This window comes from Anser anser, assembly GCF_964211835.1.
Source record: "Anser anser genome assembly, chromosome: 3".
NCBI classification, from domain to species: Eukaryota; Metazoa; Chordata; class Aves; order Anseriformes; family Anatidae; genus Anser; species Anser anser.
Genome location: NC_139722.1, coordinates 90,914,508 through 90,933,025, shown reverse-complemented (window position 1 = coordinate 90,933,025; position 18,518 = coordinate 90,914,508). Strand labels below are relative to the sequence as shown.

The following is an 18,518-nucleotide window of genomic DNA, read 5'->3' as shown; positions in this document are numbered from 1 at the left end:
GAAATGCAAAGTTATGGCATATGTTCAAAAGAATAGCACACACCAAAGCATGCAGAGAGCTCTGTCTTTGTCCTTAGATGCACACAGCCTTGGCCGTAGTTTTTAAATCCACCCGGTGATTTTCCTTTCATTTCACATGACGGAATCCTATCCTCTGTGTACTTTGGCACCCAGATTTAATTCACTACTGGACTGACCAGAGTGAAACCATTTGCAGATCTCCTAGATGCCTTCACTTCTAATGCATGGAACAGCACCATGGTTTGCCAGGTGCCAGTAACCAGGTGCGAAGGGAAGTTGGTTCTGTGTTGCAGATGGGCATGTGCCAGCAAGAAGGATCATTCTAAGACACTGCCATGTCCTACGCAAGGGATTGTACTTTGTCTATTAGATAAGGGGGAAGGAGACACATTCTGGTCCTGTACTACAGTGTATGTGAGATGTTCCCTTTGTCACATGGGATCATGCAGAGGATGGTTAAGTGTCTGAGTATCAATGCATGACACTAGACAAATGAGTATTTACAGCCAGACGGTAAAAAGACAGCATCTTTCACTCCATTTCTTCCAGTATCAAAGTCAACAAAAAGTCAGAATTGGGGGAGAATGAGGCTCACAAAACTAAAGAAGGGCTTCCAATTGAAGTGACGCAGTGTTAGAGTAAGGCTTACAAAGCTAGCATCTCTGCCACACACTGCAGACTGAACTCAGAGACTGAGGAATAGACTGAGTTCCTTAAACTAAGTTTAGCAACAGTCTTAACCTTGCTGTAGAGTACTCATACATGGAGGTAGGCAGAGAGAGCACATGCTGAGCACGCCCTGCCTCCGCCACTGGCAGAACAGGAGGCAGGAAAGAGAGAGCTCTGTCCCATGCCGGGAGTTGTGGCTTAGCTCTGACTCCTTTGCTCCAGTCAAGGAGACCAAAGAGAATTGAGCAGGCCAGACTATTTGGACAGTTGTAAACTAGAATTGTTCTGCTGATATATAATATCAGAATTAAACATCATTTTTGTAATATATCACAGCCCAACTAGTTATTCCCAGAGCTAACTTAGATTTATTTCATTTTCCACCAAAAACTATATAGTGAATTCAGGTTAACCAGGGTCCTTTGAGAGCTTTGTGGGACAACAGTTTCTTGGCTTCTTTCTCACACATACTGGACTGAGCATGGTTGGAGAACAGATGCTTCAAAGAAGCTAGAGATATATGTGGAGGAAAAAAAATACATACACAGAAGACATACAGACAGAAGTGGCACCAATGATACACCATGTTAACAGCAATCACCATATGTTATAAAACATCAGTGGAGTCTGGTTGGGAAGAAGAGTTAAATTATGTGGACTGTATCAAATTTAAGTGTTGACTGGCATCATCTGTTTCTTTTATTTCCTAGACATTCTCTCTTCTTGCAAAGGATTTATATTTAAAATACTCCAGGAAGCCAAGAGAGCCTATTAGACTAGCAATTATCCTGAGTCACTTCCTATAATGGTTTAAAACAACTTTTCAGAAAATCTCTTCTGTGGGGGTGGATGCAAGTATATCAGTGGCCCACAGAGTCAAACCAGCAAACCTGAAAGGCGTAATAAACTATAGCTAACCACATTACACTTTTAACAACATTAAAAGAACACTAAGGCTGGAAGAACAAATGTTGGAAAATGACAGATATCAAATTTTAAAAAATCCATGTGAACTTACATGAAATACATTATGATAGGGATGTGTTTATCCACTACTCATGTAAAACAGCTGTGGCAGAATGTGGGATGGGACACAGCTCCCTGCATTTTAGCTCAAGACATTTAGCTCAAGACAATTCTATTTCTCCTTGCAGCCACAGCTGATGCGTGCCTGATGCATGGGATGAAACAGTATCTACAAAATGTTAGCAGTGCAAGCAGAGTTTGTGCTGTAACTTTGGCACTTCCACACTTTCAGGTGCTTTGGTTTACCAATGATTAAGCTCTTTACTGTTGTTATTTCAATATCATTTGCTAATTATAGGGGGGAAAAAATCAATTCCCAAACCTTTTTTCATGTAATCCTACCAAATTTACAAGTTACCAGCATCTCTTGAAGTCACCTGAATACAGGAGTTTTGCTCTGCTGCTGTTGTGTGACCATACCACTCTCCTCTTGCAGAGTTGCCATTTCAGGATGTGATACAGTCTGGCCATGACATACCTGAGTGTCTTTTGGGGCATTAAAATTTAAGAAAGTTCTTGACTTCTTCTGAAGTGTGGTACAATCTTTCAGCCACAAGCACAAAGACTTGGCACAAATATTATAGGAACTGTTGGGACTGCTATGCTTGAGACCCAGGTTTTATCACTAGACCAGCCAAAAGTGACCTTGTACATCCTTGGTTACCTCAGCTGCAGATGGGGGCATTAAGATAGCCTACCTACAGAATCTTAACTGATAATATCAAGAAGCTTTTCATAATATTTTACAATGTAAGAAATGAAAAAAAAAAAACATAACAAAATTAAACCATAACATTTAGGTATTCTGTCTCCTTTACACTTACTAAATACCAAAAAATGAAGAAAAAATTATCATGTGACATATATATTTATTGTGAACCTTATATTTCTGTCACCTGCCCAATAATCTATGGAAATGAGTAAATTCACGGGATTAAACAGAAAGCTACTAAACTCCATTATTTTTTTTTTTCCAGATCTTGTAACTGAATGAGTTTAAAGATAGAATACTCATCTGAAGAATCCAGTTTTGGACTAGAACTGGGGAGAGGTGACTCTATGATAGCAGCATATTCAGACTTCTGGTGAAGACAAACAGCTTTAGAAATTTATTCTAAGAGCATGCTGATTCCCCTGGGTCTTAGCATCTGTATATTTAGCCATGGTTTAAGATATTCAATATCACATAGCATCAGGTTTTTGTGTCTGAAGTAGAATGAGACACTGAACGGCTATGACTGTCCTTAGGAAAAAAGACTTGCTATTTCCATATTATTTTCACAAAGACTACACAGAATTGTGATTCAAATCCTGTGAGTACAAAGACTGGCAAATTAATTTTGTAACATGATGAAAAGAGACAGCTGCTAAGAAATATCTTGCAGGCAACGACAAATACTGACTTTGCAGAAGACAATGAGAGTGGGAGTGGGTAATAGGAATGGGTCCACATCTGAGTCAACTAAACTCTTTTGTCTCATTGTCTTTAAACAGCAGCAGACGCAGAGACCAGAACTGAGAAATTAATTTCAACTGCACAGAAGAAAATGAGGGGGCTTAAAATTAATTGTCCCTGCAGTACAAGAGGAAAAGGAAGCATCTCACTAGTGTAAGTACATTATGTAATGGAATGGTGTTGTGGGTTAACCACACGATTATTTCACACAATAAAAACTTATCCAAAACTTCACTAAAACCTGAGAAGATGGAAATTCTCAAAAATAAACCAGAATACCAATCGTCATATGTCTAAGCCCATTGCTCTCCTGAATCATAGAATCATAGAATGGTTTGGGTTGGACGGGACCTTAAAGTCAGTCTAATTCCAACCCCCCTGCCATGGGCAGGGACACCTCCCACCAGACCAGGTTGCCCAAAGCCCCATCCAGCCTGGGCTTGAACACTTCCAGGGATGGGGCATCCACAGTTTCTCTGGGCAACCTGTGCCAGTGCCTCACCACCCTCACAGTAAAGAATTTCCTCCTAACATGTAATCTCAATCTCCCCTCTTTTAGTTTAAAACCATTCTCCTGTGTCCTATCACTATCTGCCCATGTAAAATGCACTCTCCATCATTTTTTTATAAGCCCCCTTCAAGTACCAAAAGGCTGCGGTGAGGTCTCCCTGGAGCCTTCTCTTCTCCATGCTGAACATCCCCAGCTGTCTCAGCCTTTCTTCATGGGAGAGGTGCTCTGTCCCTCTGATCATCTTCATGGATCTGCTCTAACAGGCCCACACCTTTCTTGCGCAGGGAGCCCCAGATCTGGATGTAGCACTCCAAGTGGGGCCCACCCAGAATGTGTTCCTTAGAGTCCCAAAGCAGTTTGAAATGAATGAAGTCGGGATGCTCAGTATATTCTAAGACCAAGGTACAACATATTGTCAAATGTGCTACAAATTAGTCCATTTTGTTCTTATATACCCATTTATAGGAGAAGACAAGCCATTGGTGAAAGTTAGCAGTAGCGAACCATTTCAGATAGAACTTTTTTAACCAGTGTATCAAGAATAGGCTACATATCTTTGATTTGTCTTTTCCTTTGATTATTCCAATATGGATGGAAAGGTGACAGGCTCAAACAAACAAATTTATGACTTTTTGTGTCATTTTATAAAATTCTGTGTCATAAAAAATGTTATTAGAAGACTCATGTCCTGATTAGGTGCAGAAATTATCTAAAATCTAAAAGCTTTGTTCCTGCACATTTTTTTTTTTTTCAAATGAATTTTGCAGGTATAGGAAGGTGTAAAAATTTAATTACATTTGGATCAACTTAGCCAAGACATGAAAGTGGCAGTTTGTGCAGAACATGTACATATGTTTTAGGTCTTGGAGTACTTCATTTATCTGGGTCTGTTTCTTCACCTGTAAAATGGGTATTACAGATTTGAGTGCTTGACATGGATGCTGTGAAGTTAATATCATTCCTCTTTCTAAAGATCTGTGAGCTCTTCAGACTGGAAAAGCTGAAGAACAACAACTTATTTTTATTTAGTGCTTGCATTGCCAATACAAAATTGGATGAGATGATGAAGAATAATCTTACGTGAACACTTTCCTTGCTTTATCCTTCTCTGTTGTTGGAGTACCTGATTTGACAGGGTTTCTGATAATTTGTTTCATATGGGCTAAAGACAACAACTGGGCAATTATTTCTGACGACTGTGCTTGTCTTCCTGAATATCTTGATAGCAGAAAAATTCATTTGAATAACATAAGGAAATGGCAAAAGTTTTTCTGTGTGCATGCCATGTCGTATTAAACTAACATAAGTTATACGGAATTAGCATACAGACAAGAGAAAATCACTGGTATGGAGGCAATTACAAAATTCTCTCTATATTTTTCTTATTTGGGATGGCAAATATATTGTTTCTAAGGTCAGGAAAGATACACACTCAAGAATAGTGTCAGGAAGCCCAAAGTAGTCAAATGGATGCGCAAAAATAAGACATTGCTTTACAGACACTGTACTTAGTTAAACATATACAAGTGCAGAAGGCGGTAGCTGTGGATCCCGCTCTTCTTTCTTAATACAATTTCCAAAATTCAGCAGTAAGTCCTTATTTTTGTTTTGGGGAGGAAAAGGCTGCTTTCTATTTGCTCTCTATTTTATTCATTTTTTATGAAAACACAAGTTGCTCATAAGAGAAATGCTCAAAGCATGTGAGTATTCAATGGTTTATATATGAAATAATCATGCAATATAATGTTATTGATATTTAGAAACAATATAATGTAATTTCATTATAATATTATATATTATAAGAAAAAGGATATTTTTATGACTGGTGGCAAAAGACCAAAGCTTTAAGCATGTGATCAGATAAAAACAATACCAGCTTAAATGGGTAGAAAAATGCAATGAGGACTGAAAGGTAGTACAGGGCTAGTCAGCCTGGAGAAAGAGACTGTATTTGTTGTGCTGGGACTACTGAACAGTGAATCACAACTAAGAAATTATCAGCTAAGCATGGATGCCTGCCTTGGTTGAAAAAAACAGGATGAAGACACTTTTGCTTCCTCCCCAACTCTGAAACTGATGAAAACTGCTCTATATTAAGCCCAGACACAGTAGCCCTCAGAAGCCATTCCAGAAGTGCAGGACTACTGGCGTACGTACATTAATGCGTGGAAGTGGCAGAAGGGATCACAAAATGACTTCCTTCATGTAGAAATAAACCCTCTGAGGATAATTAATTTATATGAGAGATTGGCCATGAGCATCCACAGAAACTAGGGATTGTAAAAGCAACCCAAATGCAGGAGAGTAATTACGAATTGGAGAATTAAGTATTTTGTGAAATCTTGTACTGGCAGAAAAACACTAAGCTGCTAACTGGGGCAAAGATATGTTTTTGGCAACGAATTACTTAGCCAGCTTCTTTTCTTCACATTGGTGTTACAAGTCTGATTTTGTTGATAACTGTAAATGTCTTTGAGATCTTCCAATGGAAATTACTATTCAAGTTTTTAAAAAATATTATATAAAGCAAAAGTTACAGTGCCAGAATATATACAATGAATCTATGGGAAATCATCACTCTTCCATGTTTCAAGAATTGTTTGACAAGTTTTTAAATTATTTCTCTGGGAACTGGTCTGTCTTAAATGTGTTTATCCTTTGCCTTTTGTTAACTCATGTTTGCATTTACTGTCTATTAATAATAGACGAACACAACAGCCTAAGGTACTTGATTCTTTTATGAACTGTAGATAATTCGACATTTCAGTCCTACATAACATCAACAGCATAGGGAAAAATGGAATGTGGCAAGAAGCCCAGGAAAAGGCAAGTTGAGTTGGACTGGGAATTAGCTGGAAGGATAATAATCCTGCAAGCCAATATTAATTAAGTAATTTTATGTGCAGCGGAAGAAAATTATGATACACACTTGGCACCTGGAGACTTTCAAATGTAAAGAAAAATATTTCAATAACTGTACAAATTAGTTAACAATTGTAACATATAACAATTATTTCAAAGGAGTGTTATGCCAACATGATTCAGTTCTACCCAGCACTATTCTGAAACTCCAATAAGTAATCTAAAGAATTGCTTATCAGATAGTCTAGCTGTTTTCTGAGATGTTATATAATCCTTCCCAGTATTTTTCTTTTTGCAGCCATCATTTGGGCTACTTCCAAATCACATTCACTTCAACAACATGAGATTAAGCTTCTGGAGATGCTTTAGCATACTCTAGGACCTACGTAAGGCCTGTGAAGCCTTGAATCACAACTGTAGAATAAAAATTTTAAATGTTCAATAACTAATAATAGAAGGACACTTATTAGTAGTAATTATAATAAAAGTACACCTTTAAATATACTGTTTGGAAAACAGCATACATAAACTTGATTAAATTTGTGCCTGTTCTTAAGTTATTTAAACTAAGCCAAAATAAGACTAGCCTATATGAATGTAAGATGATTAATTCCTATTGCGATGGGTGATTTGCACCAAATGGTGTTTTATTGCTGCAACTTTTCTTTTAAATTATTCAATAGACACAGCAAACAATATGAGTTCCCTTAAAAGGTAAATTCCTAGTGACAATTTAGTTTCTTAACCTAGCTGTGTAACTCACCTAGAAGGAGAGTTTCTTTCTTCTTAGGTCACTCAAAATCACTCTCTTAGGTGAGACTACTGGAGTATCTCATTTGAAAAGTGACAGATCCTACTCTGTATATGTGGATTTCTGTTCAGTAGTTAAATAGCTATTATTTACCTGAAAGTAAGCAGTAGACAGGGATTTTGTTTTGTTTCTTTTCCTTTTCAAGTAATGTTTCTTTTCACATGTTTTCAGCGGATCAAACTTCACCTCTGTAAATATAAAACAAAACAAAAGAAATTGTAGGGAGTCCTTACACATTTTATTAGATTTATACAGCTTGAAAAGTGGACAAGCCTCTGGACATACAAACTCCTTACTGAATGTCTTTTTTTGTTTGTTTGTTTGTTTTGTAACTATCATTTTGTCTAATATAAACTATTGCATCTCTTATATCCCTAGACTACACACGGACTGACATTTTTTTCATAGTTCACAAAAGAATAGCTTCTTTGGTGACAGTAACTGTTAACAATCATATCTGTTGTTATAAAAGCAAGTACCTATGGGCTACTTATTTGCAATAAAAATTGTGTTCTGAAGAAAATCTTGAAATGAATTTATGTACAAGTGAAACTCGTGTTTTTCACAGAGACGGTCTGGTGTATGAGTTGGCCCATGTTTTCAAATATCATATCTAGGACTTGATAGTTATTATAAGCAACCTTTGTATAGCTTTGGAAAAATCCGACTGGAGTGTGTTCAAACCACTGCCCTCTCCTGGGGGACACAGAACAATGCAAAGTTGAACAACTACAGAGCTCCTGATGTTGTCACTGTATCTATAGTAGATAATATACCTAATATACTATTAGATTAATAATAATATACCTTAATGAATGCTACTGGTATGTGTTTTTCTGTCAGAAAAGCTACCTCTAAGGTCTTTAGGAACATCACTTTCTGACATTAGGATATACAGGCATTCCTGTTGCATTTATGACTCATCATTTCAGTTATAAACATCATGTGAAAGATCAAAAACAATTGTAATTTTCTTGAGAATGATTATCATAAGATTCTGATTCTGTGAAGAAATAAAGGAGATAAAATGCAACATACCTGTTAACTATTAAAATGTTGTTTGCTATTTTGGATTTTAATTATTATAATTTTTTTCATTTTTGGCCAATTAACGTAACTGCTGTGTTCTTCAGTCATACATGAAAGATGGGTAAAATACTTCTTGTGACTTCTGTTGGTAAACTCAGGGTCCTAGATTTAGCCTAGATTTGAAGAGAATTTAATTCCAAATTGAAACTCACTGATTTTTTACATGCTTGGGGAGTCTTAAGTGAAACATACTAGATAAGTCTAAATAACAACTAACTACAGGATCCATGGCCAAGACACAGATGTAAGAGCGACATTGGGTAAACAACCCTTTTTTTTTCATTTTAATGTAGTGACTCAGGCAGGAAGTCTGCCTCTTCACATTGGCAAATAACTGATGTCTGCAGTCCCTGGATACCAACCCTTACCCATTTATAAGATTTCTCAACTGTAGACGCACAGCATCAGCATGTGACAAAATCACCCAGCCTTAAAAGCATCTGGCATTTGAGACTTGAATGAGCAATAGTAGTTGGCTTACTTAAACCAAAAAAAAAGAACTTTGCCATAAAAAAAAAAATATTTTTTCCTTCATTACTTGAAAATATGTAGGAAAAAAAAAATAAAAATAATATAATAAAAATAATAAGATAAAATAGAAATAATACAAAGTAGAAAAAGCAGCAGAAAATGAAGAAGAAAAAAAGAAAAAGAAAAAGAAAAAGAAAGAAAAAAGAGAAAGAAAAAGAAAAAAGAAAAAGAAGAAAAAGAAAAAAGAAAAAAAAGAAAAAGAAAAAGAAAAAGAAAAAGAAAAAGGAAAAGGAAAAGAAAAAGAAAAAGAAAAAGAAAAAGAAAAAGAAAAAGAAAAAGAAAAAGAAAAAGAAAAAGAAAAAGAAAAAGAAAAAGAAAAAGAAAAAGAAAAAGGAAAAGGAAAAGGAAAAGGAAAAGGAAAAGGAAAAGGAAAAGGAAAAGGAAAAGGAAAAGGAAAAGGAAAAGGAAAAGGAAAAGGAAAAGGAAAAGGAAAAGAAGAAAAAGAAAAAGAAAAAGAAAAAGAAAAAGAAGAAGAAGAAGAAGAAGAAGAAGAAGAAGAAGAAGAAGAAGAAGAAGAAGAAGAAGAAGAAGAAGAAGAAAAAGAAAAAGAAAAAGAAAAAGAAAAAGAAAAAGAAAAAGAAAAAGAAAAAGAAAAAGAAAAAGAAAAAGAAAAAGAAAAAGAAAAAGAAAAAGAAAAAGAAAGAGAAAGAGAAAAAAGAGAAAAAAGAAAGAGAAAAAGAAAGAGAAATTCTGGGAATACTGTTGCAACATGCCTAAATAAAAGCTATTCGACTTGGTTTCAAACAGTTCAAGAGCACATAGTTTTACATTGCTGTGATGTCAGTCTTCCATAAGTCATTCTGTTTGTTTGTTTCTTTTTAGTTTGGAAAATACTGCTTTCTGTAGCTATTAGGATGCTATATGAGTCAGTATGCATAGATCCCACCTATTCACAGAATTATATGGGGGGAAACAGTATTAAAAACCAAATGCCAGGAGAACGGGCTGCTTTACCAGTGCTAGCACATGAACACAGCCGCACTGACTTGTACATTGTTCTGTTCACCCCTTGTTTATATCAAGATGCAAATACATGGAAAGTTTAGTTGGAAGGTTGGTGGTGGTCTTTTAAGGTATTTAGTGGCTTGGTAATGAGGACACCGTTTTTCTCTATTTTCACTTCAGGCTCTGCTTGCACAGTCAGACACATTGCTCAATTTCTCCATGTCTTAATTTTCTTCTCTAAGAAAAAGGGATAACCAGCTCTGCAGCTAAACGTGCTAATGTCAGGACTGCCTGGCTACAGCATGTCATTATTCCATGTGTATGGACAAATGAGCCTGTGTAAGTATTTAACTATGTTCACTACGGCACCTTCTTGAGATGAATGTAACTGGGAAGTATGATTTTCCCTAGTTTTAGCCATGTCATGTTACTCAGACTATGATGCAAACTTTTGTTTCCCTATAGAGAGTCTTCTTGTACAACTCCCTCCATCTCATTGCAGATACGAAAGCTCCTATCTGCTCACCTAATCATGTCCTGTGACATATTCTAGTCACCCTCTCCTAATCTATCTTCTCCTAAGATCAACTATTACCTTTTGGTATTTTTCTTAATTAGTCACTCTCCCCTCTCTTCACTCAGAGCATGTTTCAGTCTTTTCCATCCAAACAAACGGTCAGACCAAAAGCCCTCAAGTTGTCCAACACCTTTGTTTCCCTTTGCCTCCAAACTAATATTTCACTTTCCTGACTCCTTTCCATTTTTACTTTATTTAAGATGTGCTGATTATTTTACTGGCTGGAGTTCTCCTTTGTACATATATTCTAGAGCTTCCATCAATATACCTCCTTGCATCACACCCTTAATTTTCATTTAATGATAACAATGAAACTCAGAGCCAGGCCTTTACCCTTGCCCTTCAGAACTACAAAACTGAATTTTACTCCATGGCTGTAATCACCTTCCGTCATGTTTTCCCCTCTGCACACACATTCAGAAAGCTATTGCAAAAATCATCCTTTCAGCTATCACATAGTTCATGCTGCTGGTGACTGTGCATCCTCCAATAACTCTCCCTTCTTTATTACATTATTTTGCTTGTTTTTAAGGTCCTTGTCTATTCTATAACATTTTAGTCATCACAGCTTGATAGGAGAGTGCTAGCCTCTGAGTACTTTGCTAATATTTTCCACATTGTTTCCTTTTAATTCCTTCTTTTCCTGCATTGCCTCCTGTCCTAAACTGCATAGCAGAGCTGTTTGGTGCAGGTATATTTCCTCCCTCCCTCCCCTCCTTCCTTCCTTTCTTCCTTCCTTCTTCCCTTCCTTCCTTCCCTCCCTCCCTCCCTCCCTTCCTTCCCTCCCTCTTTCCTTCCTTCCTCCCTTCCTTTCTCCCTTCTTTCCCTTCTTTTTCTTTCTCTTCGTTCTGTCTCTTTTTCTTTCTTTCTTTCTCTTTCTTTCCTCCTTTTCCTTAACTTACACAGAGCCCAACAAAGCTTCTAGTCCATAACTTTGATTACTAAGTACTATTATAAATCAATGACTGATAATTATGTTTCATAATGTTCTGTTGAAGCTGATGGGACTGTAATACTCTTCAAACAAGAGCAAGCTTTTAAAATGACCATAGAAGGATTTATGTGTTGAGTAGAACTGAACACAAGAATCTGCATTTCTCACCAGTTTTCAGATTAAAAAACAAAACAAAACAAAACAAAACACCAAACCACCCAAAACAATAACAAACCACAGCCTTTTCTACTCACTGTCACCCAGCATTTTATCTATCCCTTGGTAAGAGATAGATCAACAAGAGGCTATGGGAGGTTTCATGACATAATAATGAATAAAAAACCCTATAATGCTAAAGAAATATGTGAGAGGGAGCTAGAGAAATTGTGCAGAAAACATCAGCATTGCATTCAAAGCATGTTAATGTGAGTGTCCTGCTAACACTTATGACATTGTAGTTTGCAACAAAGAATGCAGTTTACCATTTAGAAGGGAGAAGAAAAAAAAAATCAGCTTTAACAAAAAACTGCCAGTTGCAGTCAGAAACCTAAGGATGCCTTAATTTCACCATAGGATTTGGATTTATTCTAAACCAAATAAACAAACACACGTATGCATGTGTGTATGTATATATAAAAGAGCTCAGGAGGATATTTTAAGATTTTTCTGTCTTGGCTGAGTCTATCAAGACATACATTTTTAGGAAACATATTAATGCATTTTGCATCAGAACAGCAGTGAAATTTTAAAGTAGTTTCCAACTCTATCTGTAACGCATAAGAAGATGAAGTCCTGTTCCTAAGAAACAGATGGGAACAGTAGCCTACAAGAAACATCCCTGCTCTTCTCAAAGGGCTGGACTATTAGAAGCTGAACAAGGCAATTTACATGGAAACATTCACTTTTTCAATACTGAACTCACAAGGAAAAAAAGCAAAGGTTATAGGGTCTGGGGACCATACCTGAAATATTGAAAGATATTGTCTTTTTTTTTTTTTTTTAATTCTACTCAGATATAGGTATGTGTACTTCTATATTACCACATCTCTTATAAATAAAGGTTGCACTGTTCCTGGAAGAGCTGATAGAACATATTCAACTGATATTATACTTAAATGTAGGCCAAGTTTCAGATCTTAAATTCTGGTCATTTAAAAAAAAAAATGTTTCTGGTCATGTAGAAGATACACTTTTGGCACTAATGCTTCCAGGAGCTGGATGATGAGACAAACTCACACTTTGGCAAGAGTTTTGGCCCTTCATCCATTCCAGTTGATCTATGGAAAGATTTTAATGTTCTAGCTTCTAATCAGTATCTCAGCCAAACAGCATGATAGTTGCCAAGAATAAGTAAAGTCCATGAAAAGTAAAACTCTGGAAAAAAAAGAAAAGACTTCAAAGTTTGGGCTATTATAAAACTTACAAGGCTGTTTATTTGGAAGCATGTGAAGTTGCTAGGTGACATAATGGAACACAAGCCCTTGCCAGCTCCACTGTATCCTATGGCCTGTATTATTTTTGAATCGGAAGAAAACTACAAGAACGAAAGCAGATGATTAGTTAGGATGCTACAGCTATTAACTCCGAACGCAAAGGTTGAGCTTTTTAAAACACACAATTGCCAGATCCTGTAACTCTAATCTTATACACAGTCATGTAATCATTTCAAGCCCATAGGTTTCTCGTGTTCTGTGGAGCACTTTCTCAAAAACTGTAACTGAAGAAAAGTCGACCCTTATCTCTAAGGTTTAGAATAAATGCATATGCTGAAAATTCTTCAAGTACCAGGTGATTTCCCAAGGAAAACATAAAGAAGATTTTAAACATTCAAAGGAAATTCAGAGGAAAGCAAAGATTTTAGGCCTCCATCATACGATACAATTTCTAGACCAGTACACAATCTGAAATAGTTAGCTGTCATTTTCAGGCTCCATTTTTCAAGACTTCTTTCAAAGCTGTAGGAAATACAAATACTGAAAACAGTTCTTTCTGTCTGGTATCAACAGGAAGATTTCCTACAACTCTTGCATCTTTGTAATCAGCTCTTTACTGTTTTCTCTAATAATAGGCACTTTTCCAAATCTTTTTTTCAGTTATGAAGTTGACTGAAGATTCCCTACAGCATAAAAATTACAACTGTCTTGCAGGTAGAGCATGTTCTTTTTTACAAGCTCCACACTATGCACAGACAATGACCTTATGCAGAAGATAGATACACATTTCTCCCAGATATGGAGATACCAGCATGATTAAGATGAACTAAAGAGGTTAACTTCCATCAAGCGGCTTGGCAGAAGGGAAAATACTCAAACTGTATTTGCCTGTTCATTCCTAGTATGCTTTTAGAAAGACATTTCAATGATCTTTAAAAAGACTTTTTGGAATAGAGGTTCTTGATTTCACATTCTGTATCAAACCTCTCCTAACGTAAGTGATCAGGTAGTACTCTTTCACAACTTTATCATGCTTCCTCCAGTATTTGAAGGGACCAGTCGAGCTAAACACATCTAACTTTCTTCTGATTTCCAGTGTGTGCATTTACATTATTTCCATTTGTTCTTACGTTTATCTTAGATTTTTTCGCTTCCACAGCAATTCCCCATAGTATATTTCTACACACACATAGAGCCTCTTTGCTTTTCCTTTGCCAAATAAATTGTTTATTTTTTGTGTGTGACAAAGATATTAAAATATTACGTCTCTTCACAAAAGTCCACTAATAACTTTCTTACAGTCCAACAATAACCTTTTCCTTAACAAAGTATAGTAGATAAACCTTTAACTAGTTTCTCACCTATTTTATAATTCTTCCACCGATCTCCAATATTCTGCATTCAACATACCCCACTCAGGAAGAAAGCACAGATAATTTTGATGCTCAAATGAATGAGGCAATTTTTCTATTGCAGAAAGATTAGTAAGCCTAGAGAGTGGTAAATCTGAGGTGAGCGCTGCTGGGCTAAGAAGTCATTCTTGAAAGCAACATATTGATGAGCATAGTACTAAAGCACTGTGCCATTTCTGCAGAAACAGCTTTGTAACAAAAGGGGTACTTTAAAAGCGAACTGTGAGTCCCTTCTGTTATCTTTCTGCACACTGCAGGTGGCCCAAGATTCCTTCTTCCCTTTCAGAAATTCGGCTTGTATTTTTAGGCGGGGACCCACTTGAGTCTGAAAAGGCTCATTGGCTTCTCTGTGCAACCACATCATATTCAGGGTAGTCCTATGCAGAGTTGGGTGTCTCTGCACTGTGCCACGGGTTCCCAGTTTACAGCTCAGACTTTGTTTCGAAGAAGGGCACCTAAGCTCTTTGCAGATCAGACTTCGTCTTGAAAGCAATATAGTCTTATTCACTCGACTGCATATTTCAGCTACTGAACAGCAGCAGACACAAACTGGCTTTCCACATAGCTAACTGCAGTGTTTCTATGTCCACTACCAAGTTAATTCACAATCCAGCAAAGCTGCTAAATAACACTGTTGACTGTTCCGTTTGCTGTTTTCCAAGAATGCTGCACTCTCCTTTATCCATTTAAATACTAAGTAAATAAGTAAATAAATGCAAATCCAGTAGTTTTGGAGCAATGCTGAGATGATACTCAGTATTTATTCCATTATCACATTCCAATGTCCTGCATTTCCTTTGCTCTCTATTTAAACACGAACTAATATTTTCCATTTGTTTTCATTTTTACCCTTTTGACTTTTGCGCTTGACTTCAGTTGGTGATTAGTACTTTCCCATTTCATTCCCTGAGGGTGCACTACTTATTCCTCATATGCTTTCTGAGATATTTGTTCACTTGGGACAGGAAACCTTTCCTCTAGTTTTTCTTATTTGGAATAAAAAGTTCAACATATTTTTACCATATCTGAGTTACAGAAATTTCTATTCTCTTCCACAATAAAGTTCCTGCTCTTGCACTTAATTTAGATCAGTGACTTGGAACCACTGTGATCTGACCTTTACCACTATGTTCCCCTCAAACAGCTCATGTGGTTCGTGTAACTTTTTGGTAACGATTTAACAGAATAACTGAGCCCTCCTGTTACCTCTCCAGAAGCTAAGCTCTCACAACAGGCCTGTAACCTCTATTTCCCTCATAGAGCCGTTAGCCTAACAATTTTTCTATTGGATTATATAAATGTTGCATGTTAGTAGGTATTTTTCTCCAATTTCCTTTACAAGTGTTTATAACCAGCCCTTCGCCGGGTGGTGCCAGGTGGCAGTGGGACACCTGCAGGCACAGGTGGCAGGGGCAGCTCTGACTGGAAATGGCTGCCGTGCCCGCTCTCCCCGCGGCGCTGCTCGCAGGCTCGGTTCTCTCACAGCTGTGACACCCCCGAGGACAGGGGCTGTGGGCAATGGCCGTTAACGGCCACGCAGGCATTACAACCCCGCAGACGAGAGCCAGCTCGGCTCCCTCCTCCTCCAAGCTCCACGGAGCAAGCGGGCGCCCCGCCACAGCCCTCCGACGGTGCGCGATGGCGCCCGGCGGGCACCGAGCTCCCCTCAGCGCTGCCCTCCCCGCCGGGCAGGCTGGGTAGCGTGCCGTGGTTACCGTTACTAGGTTGGCGGCGGGGAGCGATGGTGAAGGAAACCATCCGGGTGTACGCGCGGCTGAAGCCCTTGGGGAGGCGGCAGCAAGCGGGGGTACGAGGGGGAGCCGGGAGCGGCACTGCTGGGGGTGCCCGTGGCGGTGGCGGCAGAGCGAGCCCGGGACCCTCAGGCGGCCTCCGGCTGGGCAGGGGGCAGCTGAGGGGTCGGGAAGGGGGAGACAGAGCCACCGGCCTGTTCCCTGCAGCCTTGGCGAGTGAATAAAATCACCAAGTACAGAAACTCTGGAATGCTTTTGTGAGGGTGGGGGGCGGGCTCCATAGGGAAAGCTTTTGGTGTGTGACAGGGTTTCCGCGCTGAAACGTTGTTCTGAAGGAGGGGAATGTGTAGCACCCAGTATTTGGCTGTCGTTGCAAGGAATAATAAAAATAATGGAAGTGTTCCTCAGAAATAGTGCATTCGCTTTTGAAACAAGCTCCGTTACTTCTGTCATAGTCTTCCCAAACCTATTCCTCTTTTTATTTTTTTTATTTTTTTTTTGAGGGGTTTGCATTGGGTGCTATGCTTTGTTTGTGAATAACAGCTCTGGTATTAAAGTGGTTTATTAAACAAATTATGTAAACATGACTACATTTCTGTTTCTTAGTGTAATGTTTATGTGACAACAAACAGGTCAGTGTTTGTATGTACTTGTTGAATGGTAGCTGAAGGAGAATATATGCTCAAGTAGTAAGGACCCTTCAAGTAGGGAGAATTATTCTACTTTGCTATATTACTTTGAAATACTGATTAACTATAGTATACCTAAAGGCTGTGCTCTTTTATTACTAAAATTACTTTGTTAATTTGTATCCATGCTTACTAGATTTATTCAGTTGATGATGATGAGAAATCTGTGTCCAGCCTGGAGATTATTGTGCCACATGATTTAGCAGATGGGTTTGTCAATAATAAACGGGAGAACTACAAGTTCAAGTAAGTACAAGCCTTATCTCTGTGTAGAGATACAAATAGATGTATAGAATAAGATGAAAAACATATTCCCCAAATTAAGTTTTAATTAATTTTTAATATGAAGGTATCTTTATACTTATACTGCTCCCTCAACAAGAGGAATACTACAGCATATTATGTTCTACAGCTGAATGATTGTGATAGTATTTGATGAAGTTGTGTTTTGTTGTGTTTTTATCCCTATCCATTGTATGTCATTATACATTTGAGTCTGATTTCAAAGATTGTGTCTTCATTTATCAGTTCTTCCATTCTTACAGCTTGTTTTGAATTTGCCTTTGAAAAGTGAGTGCAGGATTGTTGTTTTCTTGTGACCTAATGAGTTGGCATAGGCTGGCTAAAGATGTCTTTATGTTAAACGCTCTGTTTAAAAACAATGTCTCAAACATAACCAAAACAGTGTTAAAACAAACAAACAACAACAACAACAAAACTAATAAAGATTGTTGAAAGAAACAAAACTATCACACTAGAATGTAAATATTTTTTAGTAACTGAAAATACATACCAGTATTATCAAACAAATATATTTTTTATCTTTTTGACAGAAAGTTTAGAGGCAACATTTTAAAATGTTGCTGGTGAAGAAAGCTAGACCACTTCTAATAAGTAGGTTGAGAATGTCTTTTCCAAGTTAAACTTTCTTTATTTTTACAATATCAAATCAAGAAAATTTGTTGGTTTATACTGTTAAAGAAAGAGCCACAGATAAATATCTGTAGCTCAGCCTGATGTCACTTTACATAAGCTAAAGAAATCTGTTCTGCTTGGGAAGTGAGGAGCTGTCTTCTCCAACTAGATTTATATGCAAAACTATCTTAGATTGCAGATGCCCAAGCCAGCTGTTATGAATGCTGATTTTTTTTTTCTGTCTTTATAATTTATTAAAAACTGTAGAGATGGGTTTTGAGAAATACTATGGCATTGTCCTTAAGGCAATACAAAAATGATGCTATGGATTAAGGATTTATGGATTTTTCATCCATAAAACTCACGCTTGCATACAGTCTGTTTGTTCTGGTCAACTCAAACACTATTCTCCTTTGTTCTTACTTTCTCCTATGGAAATCAAACACCATTTTTTGAATGACTTTCTTAATTAAGGGTTAGCAGGATAGAATGTATGCCTCTGTATTTTGTGTTTGACTTGTAGACGCTGCATAATCCCTTGCAGTCCATGCTGCCTTTCTACCTACCCGATATCCCTGGGACCTTTCTATATACCCTGAGAAGTTCTAGATGAATATGCTGTTCCAGATAGGACAGACAACAAAGCAGGGCATGATCAATCCAGGAAGTTCCTGGAGTATGTTGACTCCTAAATTTCCTAAAACTTGGTTAAAGAGCCAGTGAGGGTGAGAAGATCTGCTGCACCTTGTAATTCAAATATAGAACTGATCATGGATATTAAACCTTGGCTGCAGTGGGAATGGGATAGTGAAACTTAAGATCCTGAGAAGAGGGAGCAAGGCAGAAAGCAAGGTCATAACTCTGGACTTCACGAGAGCAAATTTTG

General features: G+C 37.5%; 1 protein-coding gene across 1 annotated transcript in view; it reads left to right on the top strand.

Moving 5' to 3' along the window:
• The first annotated feature begins 14,826 nt into the window (after positions 1–14,826).
• Positions 14,827–18,518, top strand: part of KIF6 (kinesin family member 6) — a 173,619-nt gene continuing 169,927 nt past the window's right edge. The window contains exons 1-2 of the mRNA XM_083828484.1: positions 14,827–16,084; positions 16,854–16,963. Coding sequence (XP_083684610.1) covers positions 16,019–16,084; positions 16,854–16,963 — 176 coding nt within the window. The 5' untranslated portion in view covers positions 14,827–16,018. The remainder of the gene's footprint in view (positions 16,085–16,853; positions 16,964–18,518) is intronic.